The 17,558-nt window shown below is 59.3% G+C and overlaps 6 protein-coding genes and 3 non-coding genes across 10 annotated transcripts in view; 4 read left to right on the forward strand and 5 right to left on the reverse strand.

The window, feature by feature from the left end:
• The window catches only part of LOC126009287 (surfeit locus protein 1), a 161,258-nt gene extending 149,482 nt beyond the window's left edge, over nucleotides 1-11,776 (forward strand). Inside the window, exons 1-9 of one of the 2 annotated variants that reach the window (XM_049773703.1) lie at nucleotides 9,135-9,228; nucleotides 9,333-9,381; nucleotides 9,932-10,065; nucleotides 10,143-10,225; nucleotides 10,566-10,757; nucleotides 10,968-11,040; nucleotides 11,156-11,318; nucleotides 11,401-11,482; nucleotides 11,574-11,776. In XM_049773703.1, the coding sequence (XP_049629660.1) occupies nucleotides 9,160-9,228; nucleotides 9,333-9,381; nucleotides 9,932-10,065; nucleotides 10,143-10,225; nucleotides 10,566-10,757; nucleotides 10,968-11,040; nucleotides 11,156-11,318; nucleotides 11,401-11,482; nucleotides 11,574-11,643 (915 nt within the window). In that variant the 5' untranslated portion in view covers nucleotides 9,135-9,159 and the 3' untranslated portion in view covers nucleotides 11,644-11,776. Of the gene's footprint in view, nucleotides 1-9,134; nucleotides 9,229-9,332; nucleotides 9,382-9,931; nucleotides 10,066-10,137; nucleotides 10,226-10,565; nucleotides 10,758-10,967; nucleotides 11,041-11,155; nucleotides 11,319-11,400; nucleotides 11,483-11,573 lie in introns of those variants that run through there. The other variant, XM_049773704.1, reaches the window with a different exon arrangement.
• Nucleotides 1-17,558, forward strand: part of FAM163B (family with sequence similarity 163 member B) — a 174,463-nt gene that overhangs the window by 120,106 nt on the left and 36,799 nt on the right. The gene's annotated exons all lie outside the window — the stretch shown is intronic.
• SURF4 (surfeit 4) lies at nucleotides 492-6,672 on the forward strand. The gene is made up of 6 exons (XM_049773708.1): nucleotides 492-679; nucleotides 4,296-4,482; nucleotides 4,695-4,771; nucleotides 5,107-5,150; nucleotides 5,294-5,480; nucleotides 5,696-6,672. Exons 1-6 carry the CDS (start codon nucleotides 632-634, stop codon nucleotides 5,960-5,962), a joined length of 810 nt encoding a protein of 269 aa, XP_049629665.1. The 5' UTR covers nucleotides 492-631; the 3' UTR covers nucleotides 5,963-6,672.
• Nucleotides 6,335-8,969, reverse strand: SURF2 (surfeit 2). The gene is made up of 6 exons (XM_049773714.1): nucleotides 8,878-8,969; nucleotides 8,613-8,767; nucleotides 8,357-8,460; nucleotides 7,578-7,766; nucleotides 7,399-7,496; nucleotides 6,335-7,201 (listed from the first exon to the last, which is right to left on the reverse strand). The coding sequence occupies exons 1-6, from the start codon at nucleotides 8,953-8,955 to the stop codon at nucleotides 7,085-7,087; spliced, it is 741 nt and encodes a 246-aa protein (XP_049629671.1). The 5' UTR covers nucleotides 8,956-8,969; the 3' UTR covers nucleotides 6,335-7,084.
• MED22 (mediator complex subunit 22) lies at nucleotides 8,179-17,400 on the forward strand. Its single transcript, XM_049773720.1, has 5 exons — nucleotides 8,179-8,182; nucleotides 14,531-14,665; nucleotides 15,441-15,521; nucleotides 15,665-15,873; nucleotides 16,941-17,400. Exons 2-5 carry the CDS (start codon nucleotides 14,543-14,545, stop codon nucleotides 17,128-17,130), a joined length of 603 nt encoding a protein of 200 aa, XP_049629677.1. The 5' UTR covers nucleotides 8,179-8,182; nucleotides 14,531-14,542; the 3' UTR covers nucleotides 17,131-17,400.
• Nucleotides 12,201-14,544, reverse strand: RPL7A (ribosomal protein L7a). The gene is made up of 10 exons (XM_049772821.1): nucleotides 14,536-14,544; nucleotides 14,446-14,466; nucleotides 14,025-14,216; nucleotides 13,789-13,978; nucleotides 13,444-13,593; nucleotides 13,218-13,358; nucleotides 13,049-13,128; nucleotides 12,720-12,850; nucleotides 12,437-12,506; nucleotides 12,201-12,343 (listed from the first exon to the last, which is right to left on the reverse strand). Exons 1-10 carry the CDS (start codon nucleotides 14,542-14,544, stop codon nucleotides 12,239-12,241), a joined length of 1,089 nt encoding a protein of 362 aa, XP_049628778.1. The 3' UTR covers nucleotides 12,201-12,238.
• LOC126009917 (small nucleolar RNA SNORD36) lies at nucleotides 12,585-12,654 on the reverse strand. The gene has a single exon (XR_007496081.1). It is a non-coding gene; the product is annotated as a small nucleolar RNA SNORD36 (small nucleolar RNA).
• Nucleotides 12,924-12,998, reverse strand: LOC126009916 (small nucleolar RNA SNORD36). The gene has a single exon (XR_007496080.1). It is a non-coding gene; the product is annotated as a small nucleolar RNA SNORD36 (small nucleolar RNA).
• LOC126009932 (small nucleolar RNA SNORD24) lies at nucleotides 13,667-13,740 on the reverse strand. Its single transcript, XR_007496093.1, has one exon. It is a non-coding gene; the product is annotated as a small nucleolar RNA SNORD24 (small nucleolar RNA).

Here is a 17,558-nt window from a genome sequence, read left to right on the forward strand (position 1 = left end):
GCGGCCTGAGAGCAAGAAAGTGCGTGACGTAGCCCCGGGACGGGCGCCTAAAGGCGGCGTGGCCGGGCGTGGCCGCTTCGAGCGTGTGGGCGGGGCCACAAGAGGAAGGGGCCTGAGAAACGTGAGGCCAAAACGTGAGGCGTGGTGGGCGGGGCCTGAAGGCGGCAGAAAGGCTCGAGCGCGGGGGGCGGAGTCATGGAGGGGCGGGGTCAAGCGGCGACGTCGGGCGAGGTGGGCGGGGCTCCGAGGGCGGCGGGTGGCCCGGGAGCGCGCGGTGGGGTGGGAGCGGTTTAGGAGGCGATGGATGGGCGTGGCCCAACGCGGTGGGCGGAGCCTGCTCGCGAGCGCGTAGGGCGGGGTCGGGGAGCGGCTGTCGCGCGCGGCGGCGGGCGGCGCGGTGGGAAGCGGCGGCGCGGCCCCTTTAAGGCGCGGCCGGGGCGGGCCGGGCGGCGCGGCCCCTTTAAGGCTTGGGCCTACGTGGCAGCCGCTGGAGCCGTGGACGGACGGGCGCTCGGTCGTGGGGCCGGCCGGGCACTTCCTGTAGAGGCCGCAGCGGGCGCGGGCGCCGACGCCAACGGGCCGAGCGAGCGAGCGAGCGAGCCGAGCCTCCCGCCGCCGCCGAGCCGCCGCCATGGGCCAGAACGACCTGATGGGCACGGCCGAGGACTTCGCCGACCAGGTGCGGCCTGCGGGCCCGGGACGCGGCGCCTCCCACTGAGCCACCCGGCCGGAGACCCCCGCCCCTCCCCCACCGGCTGGGAGTTGGGGGTCCCCGGGGGGGGCCGCCCCGCTCACTGCTGCTGCGCCCCCTCCCAAGTGCCCACCCCGGGGTCCCGCCGCCACCCGCGATCCCCGCTGGTGTGGACCGTGCCTGGGATGCGGGGCTCCAGTGGGGGGACCCGGGCAGGGAGAGAGGTGGCGGGTTGCTGGGCACGGAGGGGGTCCAGGGTTCCCGGGGGCCCGTTATTATGCCTGCGTGCGAGTCCCGGCAGGTCGAGCGGGGGCCCCCCTAAAGGGGTGTATATGGGGAGGGGGGTCCCCGCATTCTGGTCCAACCCTCTCGAGGGCTCATCAGCGAGTGCTCCCGGCACCTTTCCCAGAGCCCTTGTCTCCGGAGCTAGTTTTGGGGGGACGCGGTCAAAGTGAAAGGAGCGTGTCTGGTCCCCGGGACCCGGCAGTCAAGCCCCCACCCCCCCTTCCCAGCCACACTGATGTGGTTCTTTCTGGGTGACCCACTTTCCTGTCCCCCCAAGTAGCGAGAGACTCCAGGAGTTGGGAGTCAGGTGCTCGGGGTCGCGGGCGCCCCTGCTGCCGGCGACCGAGCCCCGCAGCCCTCGTGTTGTTGTTGCTGCAAGTGGATTTCACAATTCTTCCTTTGGAAGAATCTTTCTGGGCCGCGCACAGATCCGCTGTGCGTCCTGCCCTTTACTCTTGTCTGCCCAGACCATTGGGTCTGGGCTCTGGATTAGATTTTGGGTTCCCCGGAAGGCAGGTGGGGCCCGCAGAGACCCCTGGACGGGTTTGGGGGGCCACAGTGCAGGCGTCTGCACACCTTGTGGCCCAGGACGCAGGCTGGATGCTTCTAGGCCCGGTTCCCCCAGTGCCATGGAAAGGCCCAGTGGGCGGGTGAACTAGCCTTGTGCCCAAACTTAGCTCGCGAGGCCAGGAGGGTAGCAAGCTTTCAGCCTTGTTGGAGAGAGCTTTTGGGCCAGGCCCCCTCATATGCTTGAATGCTGAAGTTAGGGCTCTGGTTTGGGAAAGGAAATTGTGGGTACTGCAGTGATGTCAAGCCTTCCTGTAGACAAAATGTGGCCAGGTTGGGGTGCCCTTGGGTCTGTTCCATTTACCTCCAGGCCCTGACAGGGGAGCTCCAGTTAGGGAGGCCGGAGTAGCTAGGCTTGGTGGGTGCCCTAGTTCAAAGGCTGCTGAGTAGATCCAGACCACAGCCTATTCCTCCTCACTTTGTCCAAGAAAACTAAAGCCAGTGGCAGTGGGCACCGCTGGGGCCAGACCCAGAGACCTGGCGTCCTCCCATAGAACAGATGGCGATTGCCAACCTTTGCCTTGGCTGGGCACTGGGCCAGGTGCCCGCTACAGCCGGTGCTACCTCTGGACCCAATATATTGGCTTCGATGCTCCATCCTCTACAGCAGCAGGGTCTCGAGTGTCTGGTGGGCCTCTGCCCCCTTCTCTATCCATCTGTAACGTGGGTGCCTTGTCCTGGGCAGTGGGTGCCCCACAGGTTGCCAGGGCTGGAGAAAGTGCTGAGTGTGCTGTGGCTGCCACTGCCCCCGGCACAGAATTAGCCTTTCATGTCACCGCATCTCTGCGATGACAGGCCACTGGGAATCAGCACCCCCGGGAACTGCTTGGGCCTCTGGTCAGGTGTCGGCGAGTGAGGCAGGTCTGGTGGGGTGGCAACACAGGCATTGTCACGGCTGGGAAGCACCTGGAAGGGAGTTCCTAGAGGGTTCCAAGTGTCACCTCTTGTTTACTTGAGGACAGTTGAGGACAACTCTTCTCAGTCACACCCCAGGCTATTCTGAAGGGACCAAGCCTCAGCCACGCTCTTCTGGGATATAGTCAGAGCCTCTCCTGATAGGTCCATCTTTCTGGGGGTGCTCTCAACTCGGCCCAGAAATTCTGGGCAACACTCAGGGCTCGGGTTGCACTGGCACATGACTGTCCCCCACTCTAACCTGACTTTCTGGGCTGTGTTGTGCTAGTTGCATTTCTCCCCTACTGAGTAGAGCGGCGTTGGTCAATCCCTGTGGCCCCCCTCTCCACCCCTAGCACGCAGTCACAAGGAGGCTACGGCTGAGGGCCCAGCTGTGGGCAGGGACCCTAGGTAGAGGCATCCCGAGTGCCAATCAAGCCTGCATCATCTCATTGAGGCAGAGATGGATGAGAGCAGGGGCCACTCCCTGGAATTTTTGCCTTTTTTTGCCTTGCAAAGCTGTCTGTGGAGGTGAAGGCAGGAATTATCCCAAAAAGGGCTGAGTCTCGCCTTCTCCCTAATCCTCTTGCCCAGACACTCAATTAACACACAGACTTGCCCTTTTCCGAGGGGGGTAGGGGGGCCACAGGGTGCTTGGAGTTGAGGCAGCATTTCAGTGCCCATGAATGCCAAATGACCGGCCTGGGGACAAGGCTGAAGTGCCTGCATGTATGTTGCTTTGTAGTCGCCTTCTACAGCACACCTGGTCTAGGTGAAGAGGGGTCCTGGAGCCCCTGGTGTTTCCCAGTATGTAACCTCCAGGAGGCAGGAAGGGTAACTTTCTTTCACATGCTGGGGTAGGGTATGTGGTCACCGAGCACTCTCATCCCAGGTGAGACCCCAGTTGTTGGTGGGGTCTTTCTTCAGATATGCCCCTTCTCTGCTTGCTGGGAATTGCCTTTGTGACCAAGAGTTTATTTTTTGAGGGGGAGGGTTTTGGGTCACACTGTTGTTGAGTAGCACCTTATTTTACCCCAAAACACCCAGTGGTGTTCAGGGTTTACTCCTGGCTCTGCGCTCAGATATCACTCCTGGCAAGCTCCGGGGACTACTATATGGAACGTCAGGAATCGAGTTGGGGGTCCTCCTGGGGTTGGACGCGTGCTATTGCTATTGCTTTGGCCCCTGTGACCAAGTGTTTAAGTGGTGATCCTCAGGCCTCTGTGACTTCTGTGGCTGTATGTCTTTTAACAACTGCTCACCTCATCTTGGGCCGCAGATCCTGAGGTTCAAGCCCCCCTGCCCAGTTGTGAATCATCCTGTCTCTGAGTTCCCAGAATGCCCCAAACAGACCCATTCTGGCTGCCCCCATGTGTGTCCCCACCAGATTAGTCAGCCTTGAGGCCTGACACGTTTGTGCCTCTGGGGGTCAGGCCGGCTGCCCTTTGTCCTGCCACATCACACCGTGGGTGGGTCCTGATCTTTCCCCCTTGTGAGCTCCTTGCTTATCAGCATCTGGGGTGTCCTCCCTCCTGCCCTATCGGCCTGCGCCACCCGTAGGTGACATTTGTACCTGGCTCAGGTGCTCCATGGACCGTGAGAGCCACTCTGGGATGTTCCCCTGTTCAGCAGGAGCTTGAGTAGCATTTGGAGCTCCCTGTGTCTCCCTCACACCTTCAGAGAGGCACTGCCCAGAAATGCACCCTGCCTCCTGGGGCTCACATCCAGGCCAGGTTGGGTTCATTTCAGGGGCACACTCAAGGCTCCATCTGTGGGCTTGAGGCTCCCCAAGGGGGAGGGCCCGGGGTGGTGGCATGCTCAGGGTGCACCGAGAGGACTCACTGTGCGGTGCTCGCAGTTCCTGCGCGTGACCAAGCAGTACCTGCCGCACGTGGCACGCCTGTGCCTCATCAGCACCTTCCTGGAGGATGGGATCCGCATGTGGTTCCAGTGGGGCGAGCAGCGCGACTACATTGACACCACCTGGGGCTGCGGCTACCTGCTGGCCTCCTGCTTTGTCTTCCTCAACCTGCTGGGCCAGCTGAGTACGTGCCCAACATACAGGGGTCTGGGGGTGGGGGTCAGGGGGCTGGAGGGGTGCAGAACACCCCCCAGAGCTCCAGAAGACTCAGGCTCTGGGGGAGCAGGAAAGTTGCAGGTGACAGCCAAGTGTGGGGTCCACCTGTTCCATTTAGGCGGGACTGGGGATGTCCTTCCCCCCCCTCCCTGCCATGCCATCGCACCCCTCTCCCTGCAGCTGGCTGCATCCTGGTGCTGAGCAGGAACTTTGTGCAATATGCCTGTTTTGGGCTCTTCGGCATCATCGCACTACAGGTGAGTGGAGCCAGTCGCGGTGGGGTGGTGTCTTGGACCAGACCAGATCAGATCTGACCCTCCTTCTAAAGTGCTTGCCCCTCCCAAAGACTCACAAGGCTTTTGAGTTTGGTGCAGTCTGTACGGGAGAGCCCACAGGCCACGTCCCCAGTTTCCTCTTGCCACAGCCAGGATGGGTGTGGCTGTGCACAGGTGACCTCATGGTGCCCTGTCAGAGCCAAGGCACCTCCTACCTCTGACCTGCCAGGATCCCATTCTCAGGACTGTGGGAGCCATCCTGGATGTCCTCTCCTATGTGGTGACCTGAGACTCAAGTTGCCCCTTTGTCCTTACAGACCATCGCCTACAGCATCTTGTGGGACTTGAAGTTTCTGATGAGGTATGTGCATGCATCCAGTGTGTGGTGGTCCTCCCCTGATGGTCCATGAGGATCTCAATTCACCCATGTGCAACATGAGTGATGTCCTCATTCCCAGGGACTCCCCAAGGTCTGAAAAGTGCCCCATTCTCCCTCCCCTCCAGGAACTTGGCTCTGGGTGGTGGGCTGCTGCTACTCCTGGCCGAGTCGCGCTCGGAGGGAAAGAGCATGTTTGCAGGAGTCCCTACCATGGGCGAGAGCTCACCAAAGCAGTACATGCAGCTGGGTGGCCGTGTCCTGCTGGTGCTGATGTTCATGACGCTCCTGCACTTTGATGCCAGTTTCTTCTCTGTGAGTACCCTCACCCCTGCTAGCTAGTGTTTGGGTTTGTCTGTGGGGAAAGAGGTGATGGCCCTCCACCTGGGCCAGAAAAGTCCTGAGAAGTACTTTACTACCGGAGAATAGCTTGCTTACTGTAGACCTTTCTCTCTTTTGGGCCTTTTGCGTTCCCAGAGTCCTTTGTGCATATCAGGGGGGCCTCCCCCCCTTTTTCTCATGTCACACAGATCCTGCAGAACATCGTGGGCACAGCACTGATGATCCTCGTGGCTGTGGGCTTTAAGACCAAGCTGGCTGCTTTGACGCTGGTAGTGTGGCTGTTTGCCATCAATGTCTACTTCAACGCCTTCTGGACCATCCCTGTGTATAAGCCCATGCACGACTTCCTCAAGTACGACTTCTTCCAGACCATGTCAGTCATTGGGGGGCTGCTCCTGGTGGTGGCCCTGGGCCCGGGGGGTGTCTCCATGGACGAGAAGAAGAAGGAGTGGTGACGGGCCTCCCCAGCCGGGCCGGATGTGAACTGCGGTCCCATCCCCCCTCCCCTGGTAAAGGCACAGATGTTTGGAGAACTTTATTTGCAGAGGCCTGACAATTGATGGTTCAGTCGAGGGCTGGCAGCTGGTGGGGTGCATCTCCCTGCCCAGATTGGGGCCCTGGCTCCCCAGGCTGTGGTTCTAGTTTTCTTTGGGGGGGGTTTAGGGGAGTGATCCTGGGAGCAGAAACTGGGGTGCACCATTTCAAAGTAGCCTCCTGCCTTGCCCTCCTCTCCTTAAGTTTACGTTTTTTTAGCTCAAACAATTCAATGATTTGGGGCGGCCCCACCAGTAGTTGGGCGAGGGCCTGAATAAGGGATGAGACCCAGCAAGTCAGGGTGGCTCAAGGTGCCATATATCAGAACCCAGCTCGGTGCCCACTGCCTCACGGGTTAACCCCTGGGGGTGCCGTAGTCTTGCTCTCAGCCCACTGGCCTGGAAGCTTATCGGTGGCTCCCGTGCAGCAGACCCTGGGGTGCAGGGCATTGATTGGCGAGAGGTTCAGACTAGTTACCTCACACCTGGCCTTTTGGGGTGCCACCCCCTGGCTGCTGCTTGCTCAGACCCCGTCTGTTCCGCTGAATGCAGCCCACATTACTTTGTACGATTTGTGATGCCTTAGCGATCGGATCTGAATCCTGTATTTAAAGTTTTCTAACATTGCCTTACACTGTGTCTCTCTTCTTGGGGGTGCAGGGCCCCTCTGTTCTTCCTGGCGTGCTCCTGGGGAGGGGAAGTTCCCTTTGCCCCCCGCCTGGCTGGCTGGGTGTTCCATAGGGTCTTTCCTCCCACATCTGCAATCATCTCCCAATAAGGGGCGACACTCCTAATTCTATGCCCTGCAGGGGGTGGAGCTTAGCCCAAGTGAAGAGGTCCCCAGTTACCCACAGTGCTGGCTTCTCTCCCCGACTGACAGATTTTGAGCAAAACAATTCCTGGAAAGTTCTTTATGAAGGGAGCAGGTCCTGACGCACCTTCCTGCTTGGTGGCGATTGTGACTCTTGGCTTTGTCTGCCATGGGCTGGGCCTACCAGGCACCCCCAGTTGGAGCTCAGCCAGAGCACGAGCCATGCACAGATTTCAGCAAGGTTCTCTGATTGGCTTTAAGGTATCGAAGTTCTTGGGTTTGCCCTGTTGACCCTGGAGCGTCCTTGTCAAACCCTGCTGTCGCGGCCGCCTCCTCCGCTGCTGCTGCTGCTGCTGCTGCTTCTGTGCATGAATGGACACTGCTGGAGGCTCTGCTGGGTGCCCCGTTCCCCTCCCACCTGGGTTTTCTCCCACACTGGCCCACAGGTCGCCAGGAGAGACTAGGGGACCCCACTTAGACTTGCTGGGCTACATTATGCTCACTGAATATGGCGAAGGACTGTGTCTGTAAAGTGGGGAGCCCTTACCTTCCTGTGTTTGTGTGCCAGCTCCCTGCATGTTCCCAGCCTGGTGTCCCCCTCTGAAGCAAGATCCTCGGTGCCAGCTTTTGGGGTGAACAGTTTGGCTGCAGAGGCAAAGCACAGAGCTGACACTGGGGGTGGGGGGACAGGATCTGAGCTGCAGGTGAGGCCCCACTGTGGCTTACGTGGGTAGAGGTCCGTCATGCTGTCACCACTGTCGCTCTGGGCAGTACCATCATCGTCACTGGACACTGGTTCCCAGAAGGCGGCCTTGGGCTGGGGTGGCCCGTTAGTATCCATGGGGCCTGCCTTCCGCCGACGCTGCAGAATGCAGGCAGGCACATACTCCACGCCCTTCACCTGGCATTCAGTGTCTGCAGGAGGAAGCGCAGGCCTGTCCACCATGGCCCAGCCTTACTCCTAGATGCAGTGCTCAGGGGTGTCAACAGGACATGGGCACGGTACAACATGGCAGGGATGCTGTGTCAGTCTTTCTTGGAGAATCAGGTTCTAGCTCTGGCACCCAGGCCAGAATGACCCAGCAGGTGGCGTTCCTGAGGAAGGCCCCTGTGGCTGACAGTGACCCCTGCCCCGCCAGGGTACCCACACCTGGCTTCCCCAAACCCCTCCATCTCAGTGGTCCTTACCTCCTTGCTATTATGGCCAGTACCCTCTCTGAAACCCCACTCCTTGCAGGAATTTGGGGATTCCAGAGCCGCCTCCCAAAGTCCACCCCCATATTTAGTCTGCAGAACATTGCAATCTATCAGCACCCAGATGCCCAGCCTCATGACCATCATCCACAGTATCCCCCCCACATCCTGTCCTTACCTCTGTCCTCTCGTGCTCCCTGTCATTTCCCTGGCGGCCAGTGCCTATCACTGCACCCTCCCAGACCAGGAGAGACCCCTCCTCCTGTCCACCTATGTCAAGCTACACCTGCAGACTTCCTCCCACAACTTACACTTTTTCAGGGCGCGCTGGTAGCGGCGGCCCTGGCTGTGTCGCAGCACGTGGGCCGGGGACTTATTGATGTGACGCAGGGTGAGCTTGCAGAAGAGTTGGTGCCTGGGGCGGGTTGGGGGGAACCTCGGTTACAGAGCAGATCATTGGGGAGTGGGGAGCGTCCCGAGGCTTGGCCGCCTCCCACGAGCAGATGAGAGCTGTCACCCCCAAAGACAACGGTCCCTGTCACCCTCTTCAACCCCTCGCCCACTTACGGGTTCTTGGTGCTAGGCACAATGTGAGGCTCGAACTGGGCATAGTCGAAAGCGGGGTTGGTCCCAGCCAGCCGCTGGTACTTCTTGCCGCGGGTGTAGACCTGGAGCTCCGGCAGGCGGCAGGGCAGCTCGTGGCCCGTCAGCTCGCATCTCACCTGCGGGCGGATGCGGACGGGAAGCACGGGGCCCCAGGGAAGAGTGGGGGGTCCCGGGAGCGATGAGGGGGACCCCCCGGAATTGGCCGGAGTTGTCTGCCTGCTCTGACCTTGCCGGTGTCCGGCTGAAGCCGCAGGCTCGGATGCTCGCGCAGGAGGGCGCGCACGTCGGCCGCCAACTCAGCCATGGCTGCACCGCAGCTCGCGGACGGCACAGACACGACCGGAAAAACCCGGGACCACGTGGGCCGGCAGCAGGCGGAAGTAATATCTTCGTGACCCGGAAGTGCTTGCGAGCAAGATGGCGGCGCCCAGAGCACGGCGGTGTTGGTTGGCCTGGGGCGGCGGGAGGAAGTAGTCGCCTTCGTGTCCCGGAAGTGCTCGGGAGTAAGATGGCGGCGTTCAGAGCACGGTGCTACCTGGACCTGCGGCTGTTGGCCCTGGGGCGGCGGCAGCGGGCGGTGAGCGGGAGGGGCGGGATTCGGGGTGAGGGTTGGGATTCGGGGGAGGGGGGAGGATCCCCGGCCGACCGCAGCTGCTCAGCCCAGCACGTCGGTCTCCGCAGGACCCAGTCCCAGCCGTCAGAAGCGTCGTCGGGGTACCCCCGCACTCAGGTGAGAACTACCAGCGTTCCCCAACTACAGTCTGGTTGTAATCATGTTGCTTAAATAAGGATTTTATAAAATAAATAAAACTACGCTCGTGCACGGGCCCCGGGCACCGCTCGCCCACCCCACCCTCCGATTTCCGTGGCGGGCTGGTGGGCGTCCTGCACCCCAAGACAAGCATTGGCGACTTTCCCAAGTGGGGTGCTGCGTGCAGTCTCCCCCAGACCTCCCGCCACGGCTCTGCCGTCTGCTTAACACAGAGAGCCCAGCGCGCTGGAAGGTCTAAAACTGCAAAGACCACGGCTCTCAGCGAGCGCCTAGCACTAAGGTCCTTTATGCATCTTGGCCGTTGGTAAGGCCAGTTGTTGGTTTCTTTACCCTGGGCAATAGGCGGTGGGGCTAGAGCTGAATCCTGGTGTTCATCTATTTATTCCCGCTAAATTCCCTACGTGGCACACCCGCAAACTATCCACGGCCTCTTGGCCCCACTCCGATCAGCAGGTGGTCCCCATTCTCCTTGCAGGGGTCCCTGGCCCACGCTAGTGCTCATTTCCAGGATGGATCTGGACACTTTGCCGGAGCCGGAGCTCATTTGCACAGGCTTCTGCCTCCAAGGCTGGGGAAGACTCAGCCCTGCGGTGGCTCCTGCTCCTCATCCCTGTGACCGCCTTCGGTCTAGGTACCTGGCAGGTAAGGATGCCCCTCGCCCAATGCCCAGCGGTTCTGTGCCGCCTCTCTGCTCTGCCTCACGTAAGCTGTGTGGGCAGGTCCGACGACGAGAGTGGAAACTGAAGCTAATTGCAGAGCTGGAGTCCCGCATCAGGGCTGAGCCCATCCCACTGCCGGCAGAGTGAGTGTTCTTGGGCTTAAGTGCAGGCACCTGGACAGCACAGCTTTGGCTCCTGGGCTCCAGTGTACTAGAGGGACCCACACCCACTCTGGCCCTGGAACTGGTCTGTGGGTGTGGGGGACAATGTCTTGTTTCAAGATATGCCCTGAAAAAGTACTTTCAACTTTACCTTCTTGCCAAAGTGCTTGTTGGAATATTCCCCAAAGCATCCCTGGGATCTGAGCTGAGCTTGGGTCAGTTGGTCCAGTGGGGACAGTTGAGGGGTCCAACAGGATCTGCAACCCCTCCCAGGGTGGTCATGTCCCCTGATTCTGCCAGCCTCCTCCTTCTCTGTAAACAGCCCGCTGGAACTGCAGAGCCTGGAGTACAGGCCCGTGAGAGTCCATGGGTACTTCGACCACTCTAAGGAGCTCTACATGATGCCCCGCACTCTGGTGGACCCGGCGCGTGAAGCACGGGAGGCGGGCAGGCTCTCTTCTTCTGCCGAGAGTGGAGCTTATGTCATCACCCCCTTCCACTGCACAGAGCTGGGGTAACCAGGACACACAGTATATGTAGATGGGTGCAGATGAGTCCAAGCCCACTGAGGCTTTGGGGGGGGGGGTAAAAGGGGAAGTGAGCAGTCCAATGGACAGGGCCCCTTATATGGATGGAATTTGGGTTTCTCCTGGGCCACCCTCATACCTTCCTTGGGGCTTTGGCAACCTTCCCCTCCCTGAAGCACATCATTTGGTTGTTCCAGAATCACCATCCTAGTCAACAGAGGGTTTGTCCCCAGGAGAAAAGTGAACCCTGAGACTCGGCTAAAGGGCCAGGTAGGCCCCAGAAGAACCCCCAAGACTGGCTTATAGGGCCAGGTACGTGAGAGCCAGCTCATAGTCTGGAGAGTAGGATGCTCCCCAAGAATCACTGCCCCTCCCTCCCTCTCAGGTTGAAGGGGAACTGGACCTGGTTGGGGCTGTGCGGCTGACTGAGACCAGGAAACCTTTTGTGCCTGAGAACCTCCCAGAGCGGAACCAGTGGCACTACCGGGACCTGGCTGCCATGGCTAAGCACACGGGTGCAGAACCCATCCTTATCGATGCAGATTTCCGTGAGTGGACCCACACCCCACCAGGGAACCTGGGACTTGGGGCTTTTGGGCCAAGCCTCAACCTTGTTCACATCTCTACCAGGGAGCACAGTGGCTGGAGGCCCCATTGGAGGTCAGACCCGAGTGTCCCTGAGGAATGAGCACCTACAGTACATCCTCACATGGTTCGTGACTTCACTATTCCCCCTGCATCTGCCACTCTCCACTCCGTTGGAGTGTCCCCAGAACCTGATAGTTCCCTCCTTCCAATCCTAGGTATGGCCTCTGTGCAGCTACATCCTACCTGTGGTACCAGAAGTTCCTACGCCGGACACCTGGAATATGATAAGCTCATTTGTCCTGCCCACCCCAGAATGCAGAGTCAAGGATAGAGGGGACTGGCTCACACCACTTTTGAGATCAAAGGCTCCCATTTCTTGAGTCCTGTTTCAGAACCAAGGAACTCCAAACCATGAGGCCAGAGACAGCACAGCATTGCCTTGCACACAGCCCATTTAGACAGATGGTAATTTGAATCCAGGCATCCCGTTTGATCCCCTGTGCCTGCCACGACTAACCCTCTGAGCACTACCAGGCGTGACCCAGCGTAACCCCTCCCAACTTCCTGCTATCTTACCTTCGTGGGAGGGGCCTGTGGTTCCTAATAAAGGAGTTCCCTCGGGAACAGAAAGAAGGGCCTGCTTTAAGCAGATTAAAGTTTTGTCTCAGTTGAACTCCAGACTGCTTGTGGGTCATTTCCTCGCTGCTACCCTGAACCCTTCCAGGCTGGAAGAAAGGTCTCACCATCAAGGACCGATATTCATTTAATTAACCACCCAGAAACAAAAAAAATAAACCAACAGATACTGGCTGAAGTGACACTTTATTGTCTATGTACAAACAGCCGGGCAGGTGCCCATGAGAGCTGCTGCAATGCCCGCTCAGCCCAGTTTGGTGGCGAGTTCTTTAGCCTTTGCCTTTTCCAACTTGGCGATGCGTGCCACCGACTTTGGACCCAGGATGTTGCCGCCCCAGTGTCGACGAATCTGTAAAGATTGGGAGTGTGAGTGGGTATGGATAAGTAGCTGGGCACCATGTGCTAGACCCACATGGCTACGCAAAGTCAGCATGCCTCTTACCTCGTCATATCTGTCATTGTAGTTGGTCCTAATGGCCTCCACCAGCTTAGCCAACGCCCCTTTGTCTTCCCTAGTGAAAGGGTAACAGATCATGGCCAGCCCTTCAGTTCTTTGCCACAGCAAGAAACTTCTCCTGTCACTGCAATCATTTGCCTCAGAAACACTCTTTAACCACATGGTTTATTCAGGTGAAGAAATTCTTTAACCATCATGGGCAAAAATTTGGACACTTGGATCCCCTTAAAAGATACACTAGGGAGCTGGCTATTGCCCCAGCACTTACGAGTTGACCTGTGTGAAGGCGACTGTGGTACAGGTTTTCCTGTGGACCAGGCGGCCCAGCCGGGCTTTCCCCTTGATGATGCAGTAGGGCACCCCCATCTTGCGGCACAGGGCAGGCAGGAAGACCACCAGCTGTAAGAGAGTGCAGTGCTGGCTTGACAGTGTTTTGGGCCATCGCTATGGCTCAAAGAAGGGCATAGTGGCCACTGCTCAGGGTTAAAAAGCTCATTTAGTTTGCACTTCAAGGTTGGATTCAGGGATAAAAGTCACATCATTGCAAGAGCCAGCACTCAGTCTTAATTAACTTCAGGAACCCCCGTCACCACGTACCTCAATGGGGTCAACATCGTGGGCGATCACCACCAGTTGTGCCTTCTTGTTCTCCACCAGCGTGGTGACAGTGTTCACCCCTAGGACAAAGAAAATTCATGGGGAAAGCAATCAGGGAATAGGGGTGGTGGTGCTCGTGGCCTGCAGGGTCCCCACACAGGCCACTCACCAGCTCGCAGCACTGGGGGCCGCTTGGTGGGAACATCACCCTTGCCGGCTGCTTTCTTCTCAGCACGGGCAAGCAGTCGCTGCTTTTTCTCCTGCTTCGTCTCGGGCCGGTACTTGTGAGCCAGCTTGAGGAGCTGTGTGGCTGCAAATGGAAAGGAAGCGAGTCAGGGGGCACAGCCTGGGGCTCCCCACTCATCTCCTCCCCTCCCTCCCTTCTCGGGCCGCACCAGTCTGGCGGTCCAGCGCCTGTGTGAACTGGTTGATGGCTGGGGGCACCTTGAGCCGCTTGTACAGGATGGCACGCTGGCGTTGCAGGCGGATATAACGCGGCCATTTAACGAATCGGGTCAAGTCCCGCTTGGGCTGGATGTCCTGTCCTGGAAAGGGGGCAAAGACACAGAGTGAGAAGGGCGACTAAAGGGGGGGGTGATGTGATAGGCGGGGAGCGGGTGCATCAGCGATCTTGGTGGTTGGAGAGTCGTCACTGCGGCTCGGTTAGCAAATATTCGTGCACATCATCTGCACCGCCCGGTTGGTTTTCCCGAGAGCCCAAGCAAGGCGCACACGCTCACCGATGCCAAAATTCTTGGGCCGCTTCTCGAACAGGGGGTTCACCACCTTCTTGGCCTCCTGCTTCTTGACCACGGCAGGGGCCGGGGCCACCTTCTTCCCCTTGGCCTTCTTTCCTTTCGGCTGCAAGAAAACATCACATCGGCTGAATCCGGGCCGCGGCGTGCAAGGCCCAAAGCAGGCCCCGACCTGTCACTGCGGCGCCGTAACCCCGCGCGCATCTTCCTCCTTCCCTCGCCTCGGACCCAACAACAGCCACCAGAGACGCCCGCATCGCGGCCCCGTGTGCCCGGGCCGAACCCCGCGGGGCTCCCGGAGAGCTAGGCGGTGCCGGATTCGTCGCGCGGCCGCCTCGCGTGACGGATGAGGACGGATAAGAATCGGCCGCTGTCAGGGATCGGAGCGCAACACTACTCACCATCTTGGGCCGCTACGGAAAAGAGAAAGGAAAGAGGATGCTGGGTAATTTGTAGGCGATTTCGGAAATCGCGAGATTTGGTGACCCGGCGGGATTTGGGATTTAAAGGAACAGACCGCCTCCCTGCGGGGCGGGGCCTGGGCTTGGGACGAGGCGGCGCGCAGTGCCTAGAGCGTGTCTCCCCGCCCTAGCGTCCGGGCTGGTACGGGCGCTGAGACCCTCTTTATCCGACATTGCTTACCTTCGAGCGGTGCCAGCGCCGCTGCGGAAAGGGGGTAGGAAGTGTCCCCGTTGGAGGGTGGTTTAGGGGCTCAGCCCAGGTTCACCCCACAGGTGCCATGGCCCAGCAGCGCGCCCTGCCCCAGAGTAAGGAGGCGTTGCTGCAGTCGTACAATAAACGTCTCAAGGATGATGTCAAGTCCATCCTGGACAACTTCACCGAGATCATCAAGACTGCTAAGGTGGGATATCCCAAGGATCAGAGTCTCAGGCGTGGGAAGGGGACGGCAATCTGGGCCCCACCCCCAATACCAGGGCTGAATCCTTGAGCGAGATAGGAGCTGGGCCTGCCCAAAATTGGGGCTTGTTTGTAATCTCCAAGAACCCAGCGTTCAGGGGCCCCAGCGGGGCGTTTGGCCTTGCACTGCAGCCGACCTGGATGGGCTTGATCCCCCACATCCATAGGTTCAGTCTCCCCCAAGTGATGCCAGGAGTAATGCCAGAAGTGATTTCTGAGCACAGAGCCGGGAGTAATCCCTGAGCACCGCCGGCTGTGGTCCAAAAACAAAACAACAAAGAACTCGGCGCTACAGGTGTGCTCCAGGTCATTCTAGTAACCAGTAGGGCAATAATCGAGATTTCCGCCCAGGCAACCTGTAGCTGCCCCTCACCATCAACTCTTCCCCGCCAAGGCAGGTCCTGCTGCATGTGGGGGCGGCCACCAGTCTTCTGTGAGAATTAATCCCCCAGCTGCAGGCCAGTAGTTATCTACAAGGGTCACTCGCAAAGCCCCAGAAAGCCAAAACCCTGCTGTGCTTTGCTGATGGAGTGGCATCCAAGACTGTGATTCATGCCATTGAATGGGGGGCATCTGGCCCTACTTTGGGTGTGCCCCAGCCCATGTAGCAGGCATGGAGTATCCCCTCAGAAAAGAATGAGACAGGTATAGGGAGCCATGACAGGCAGGCTCCTGTACCTGAGGCATGTGCAGACTGGGTCACCCCGTTTCATCTGCAGATCGAGGATGAGACCCAGGTGTCCAGGGCCACCCAGGGGGAGCAGGATCACTATGAGATGCACGTGCGTGCGGCCAACATCGTGAGTCCGGGGATGGAGTGGAGGAGTGGTGGGGATGGAGCTGTGGGGCACCATTCTCGGTCTGAAACATCCCTGGGCTCACCATCCTGACTTCCGTACCCCCAATCCCGTCCCTCACATCTACCTGCGCCTGCTGGCCTCAGGTCCGCGCCGGAGAGTCCCTGATGAAGCTGGTGTCAGACCTCAAACAGTTCCTTATCCTCAATGACTTCCCGTCCGTGAACGAGTCAGTGGAGCAGCGCAGCCAGCAACTGAGGGCGCTGCAGGACGACTGTGACCGCAAGCTCACGGGCCTGCGGGATGAGCTGTCCGTGGACCTGTATGAGCTAGAGGAGGAGTATTACTCATCCAGGTACCGGTAGCCTTGCACACGCCCGGGGTAGGCGCTGTTCCTCGGACCCAAGCTCATTCGCCTCCTGTTCATCCATTGGAACTTGGGGGGCAGGGGCTGTGCTCTGCTGGTCTCGGTTGCCCACAATTAAAGTTCCAGGGACACCGCTTCACCTGGGCTGATGTGCAGGGAAGGAGGTGTGGGTATGGGAAATTCGGGAGCTGGGCCTCAAGTCCTGACTCTACCTGATGCTCAGAGCCTGACCCCAGGAAGCAGCAACTAGGGGGAAGTCCCTGAGGATCTCTGAGACAGGGGTGTGTGTGAGGGGTAGAGTCCCCCTAAACAGACTAGAAATCGCATTGGGACACAAGTTTCTGGAGCTCATGGGGTCTGTGACCTGGAACCCTTGCAGGGGTTGTTTTGGGGTTCCCTCTGGTCCCTGACAACCACTCCAGGTATGCAGAGCTTTGTGGATTGATCCACCTGGGCATTCTTGATCCCAGGGTCACCCCAAGGTCCAGACTTGTGGACAGCAGTGGCACAGAGGGGACCCACAAGCTCAAGTCCAAGGGGCTGCAGGTGACAAGTTACGAGGCTCACCCCAATGAATCTATGGGTGATGGCCCTTCCCCCACTCTCTGCAAAAGCTCCTGGGACTGTGCTGTGGTGAAGGGTTCTTCCTGTGATGCCCCTCCATGCTTCCCTACCTGCTTTCTGCTCCTGGAACCTTCCCTGCTTGCTCTCTGGGGCACTCTGCCAGCATGGTGGGGACGGGGCTGCTGTGCTAGTGATGGTGAAACTGAGTCCAGGGGCCAGGTAGGACCTCTGTCCACGGGTCCTGACTACTGAGGAGGCCCCGGACACCCCCTGGCCAGGTGGGGGGAGGGCATGAAGGATGGTTGGGAGGGACATCCCCAGGGTACACTGTGACAGGCTCCTGCTGGGGTGTTCCTGGCTGGCTGAGGCAGCACAGGAGGGCTGGGGTGATTGGCCACAATCTCTCTCAGTAACTCGCTTCCATCTGCTTTCCCCCGATCCTGCTTCCTCTCTGCCTGCTCCTGCTCCCCGGGTTTCTGGTGGTGGAAAAGCTCGAGCGTGTGTGAAGCTTATGACCTGCCACTGTGCCAAGCCTACTGGAGGCGGCACCTGGACGAGGCCTCCGCTGAAGGCCACCCAGGAGCCCCACTGGGGTCCCCGGAGCCCCTGCCCACCCCCATACCCACAGCCCCTGCCCCATGCAGCCTGCCAGAGCCTCCTTCCCCAGGCCCAGGGTCTTAGACCACCCCAAGCTCCGCACATTCATGCACCTCAACTATGGCTCTTTCTAGAAGTCATAGCGGTCCTGAACAGCCACATTAGCCTAGCCAGGGACACCCCCAGGCTCGTGGGAGAATTGCCTGCCTGCCCACTAGAAGGGGATCCCGCAGGTTGTACTGGTGGGGGTCCCAGCCCTCAGAGTCTGTGAAAAGATTCTCTGCCTGAGGGGGGGGCAAACTTCTGTGCTGAGACCCCTTTAGTCTCCTTGTTGAATAAAGCAGCAACCCTTTATGTCTGCTGCCCCTCTTTGCTTCCCTTTTATGGTCTCATGGGGACAATTGGGGACATGGTGGGTCTGAGGTCGGTGTGGGGACCACTGCCGGAGACCTGGCAGGCACCCTACCAGGGGAGGTGGTATCCTGGCCACAGGAGATAACTGGAAGAGGCCT

This window comes from Suncus etruscus, chromosome 5 (genome assembly GCF_024139225.1).
Source record: "Suncus etruscus isolate mSunEtr1 chromosome 5, mSunEtr1.pri.cur, whole genome shotgun sequence".
Classification (NCBI taxonomy): domain Eukaryota; kingdom Metazoa; phylum Chordata; class Mammalia; order Eulipotyphla; family Soricidae; genus Suncus; species Suncus etruscus.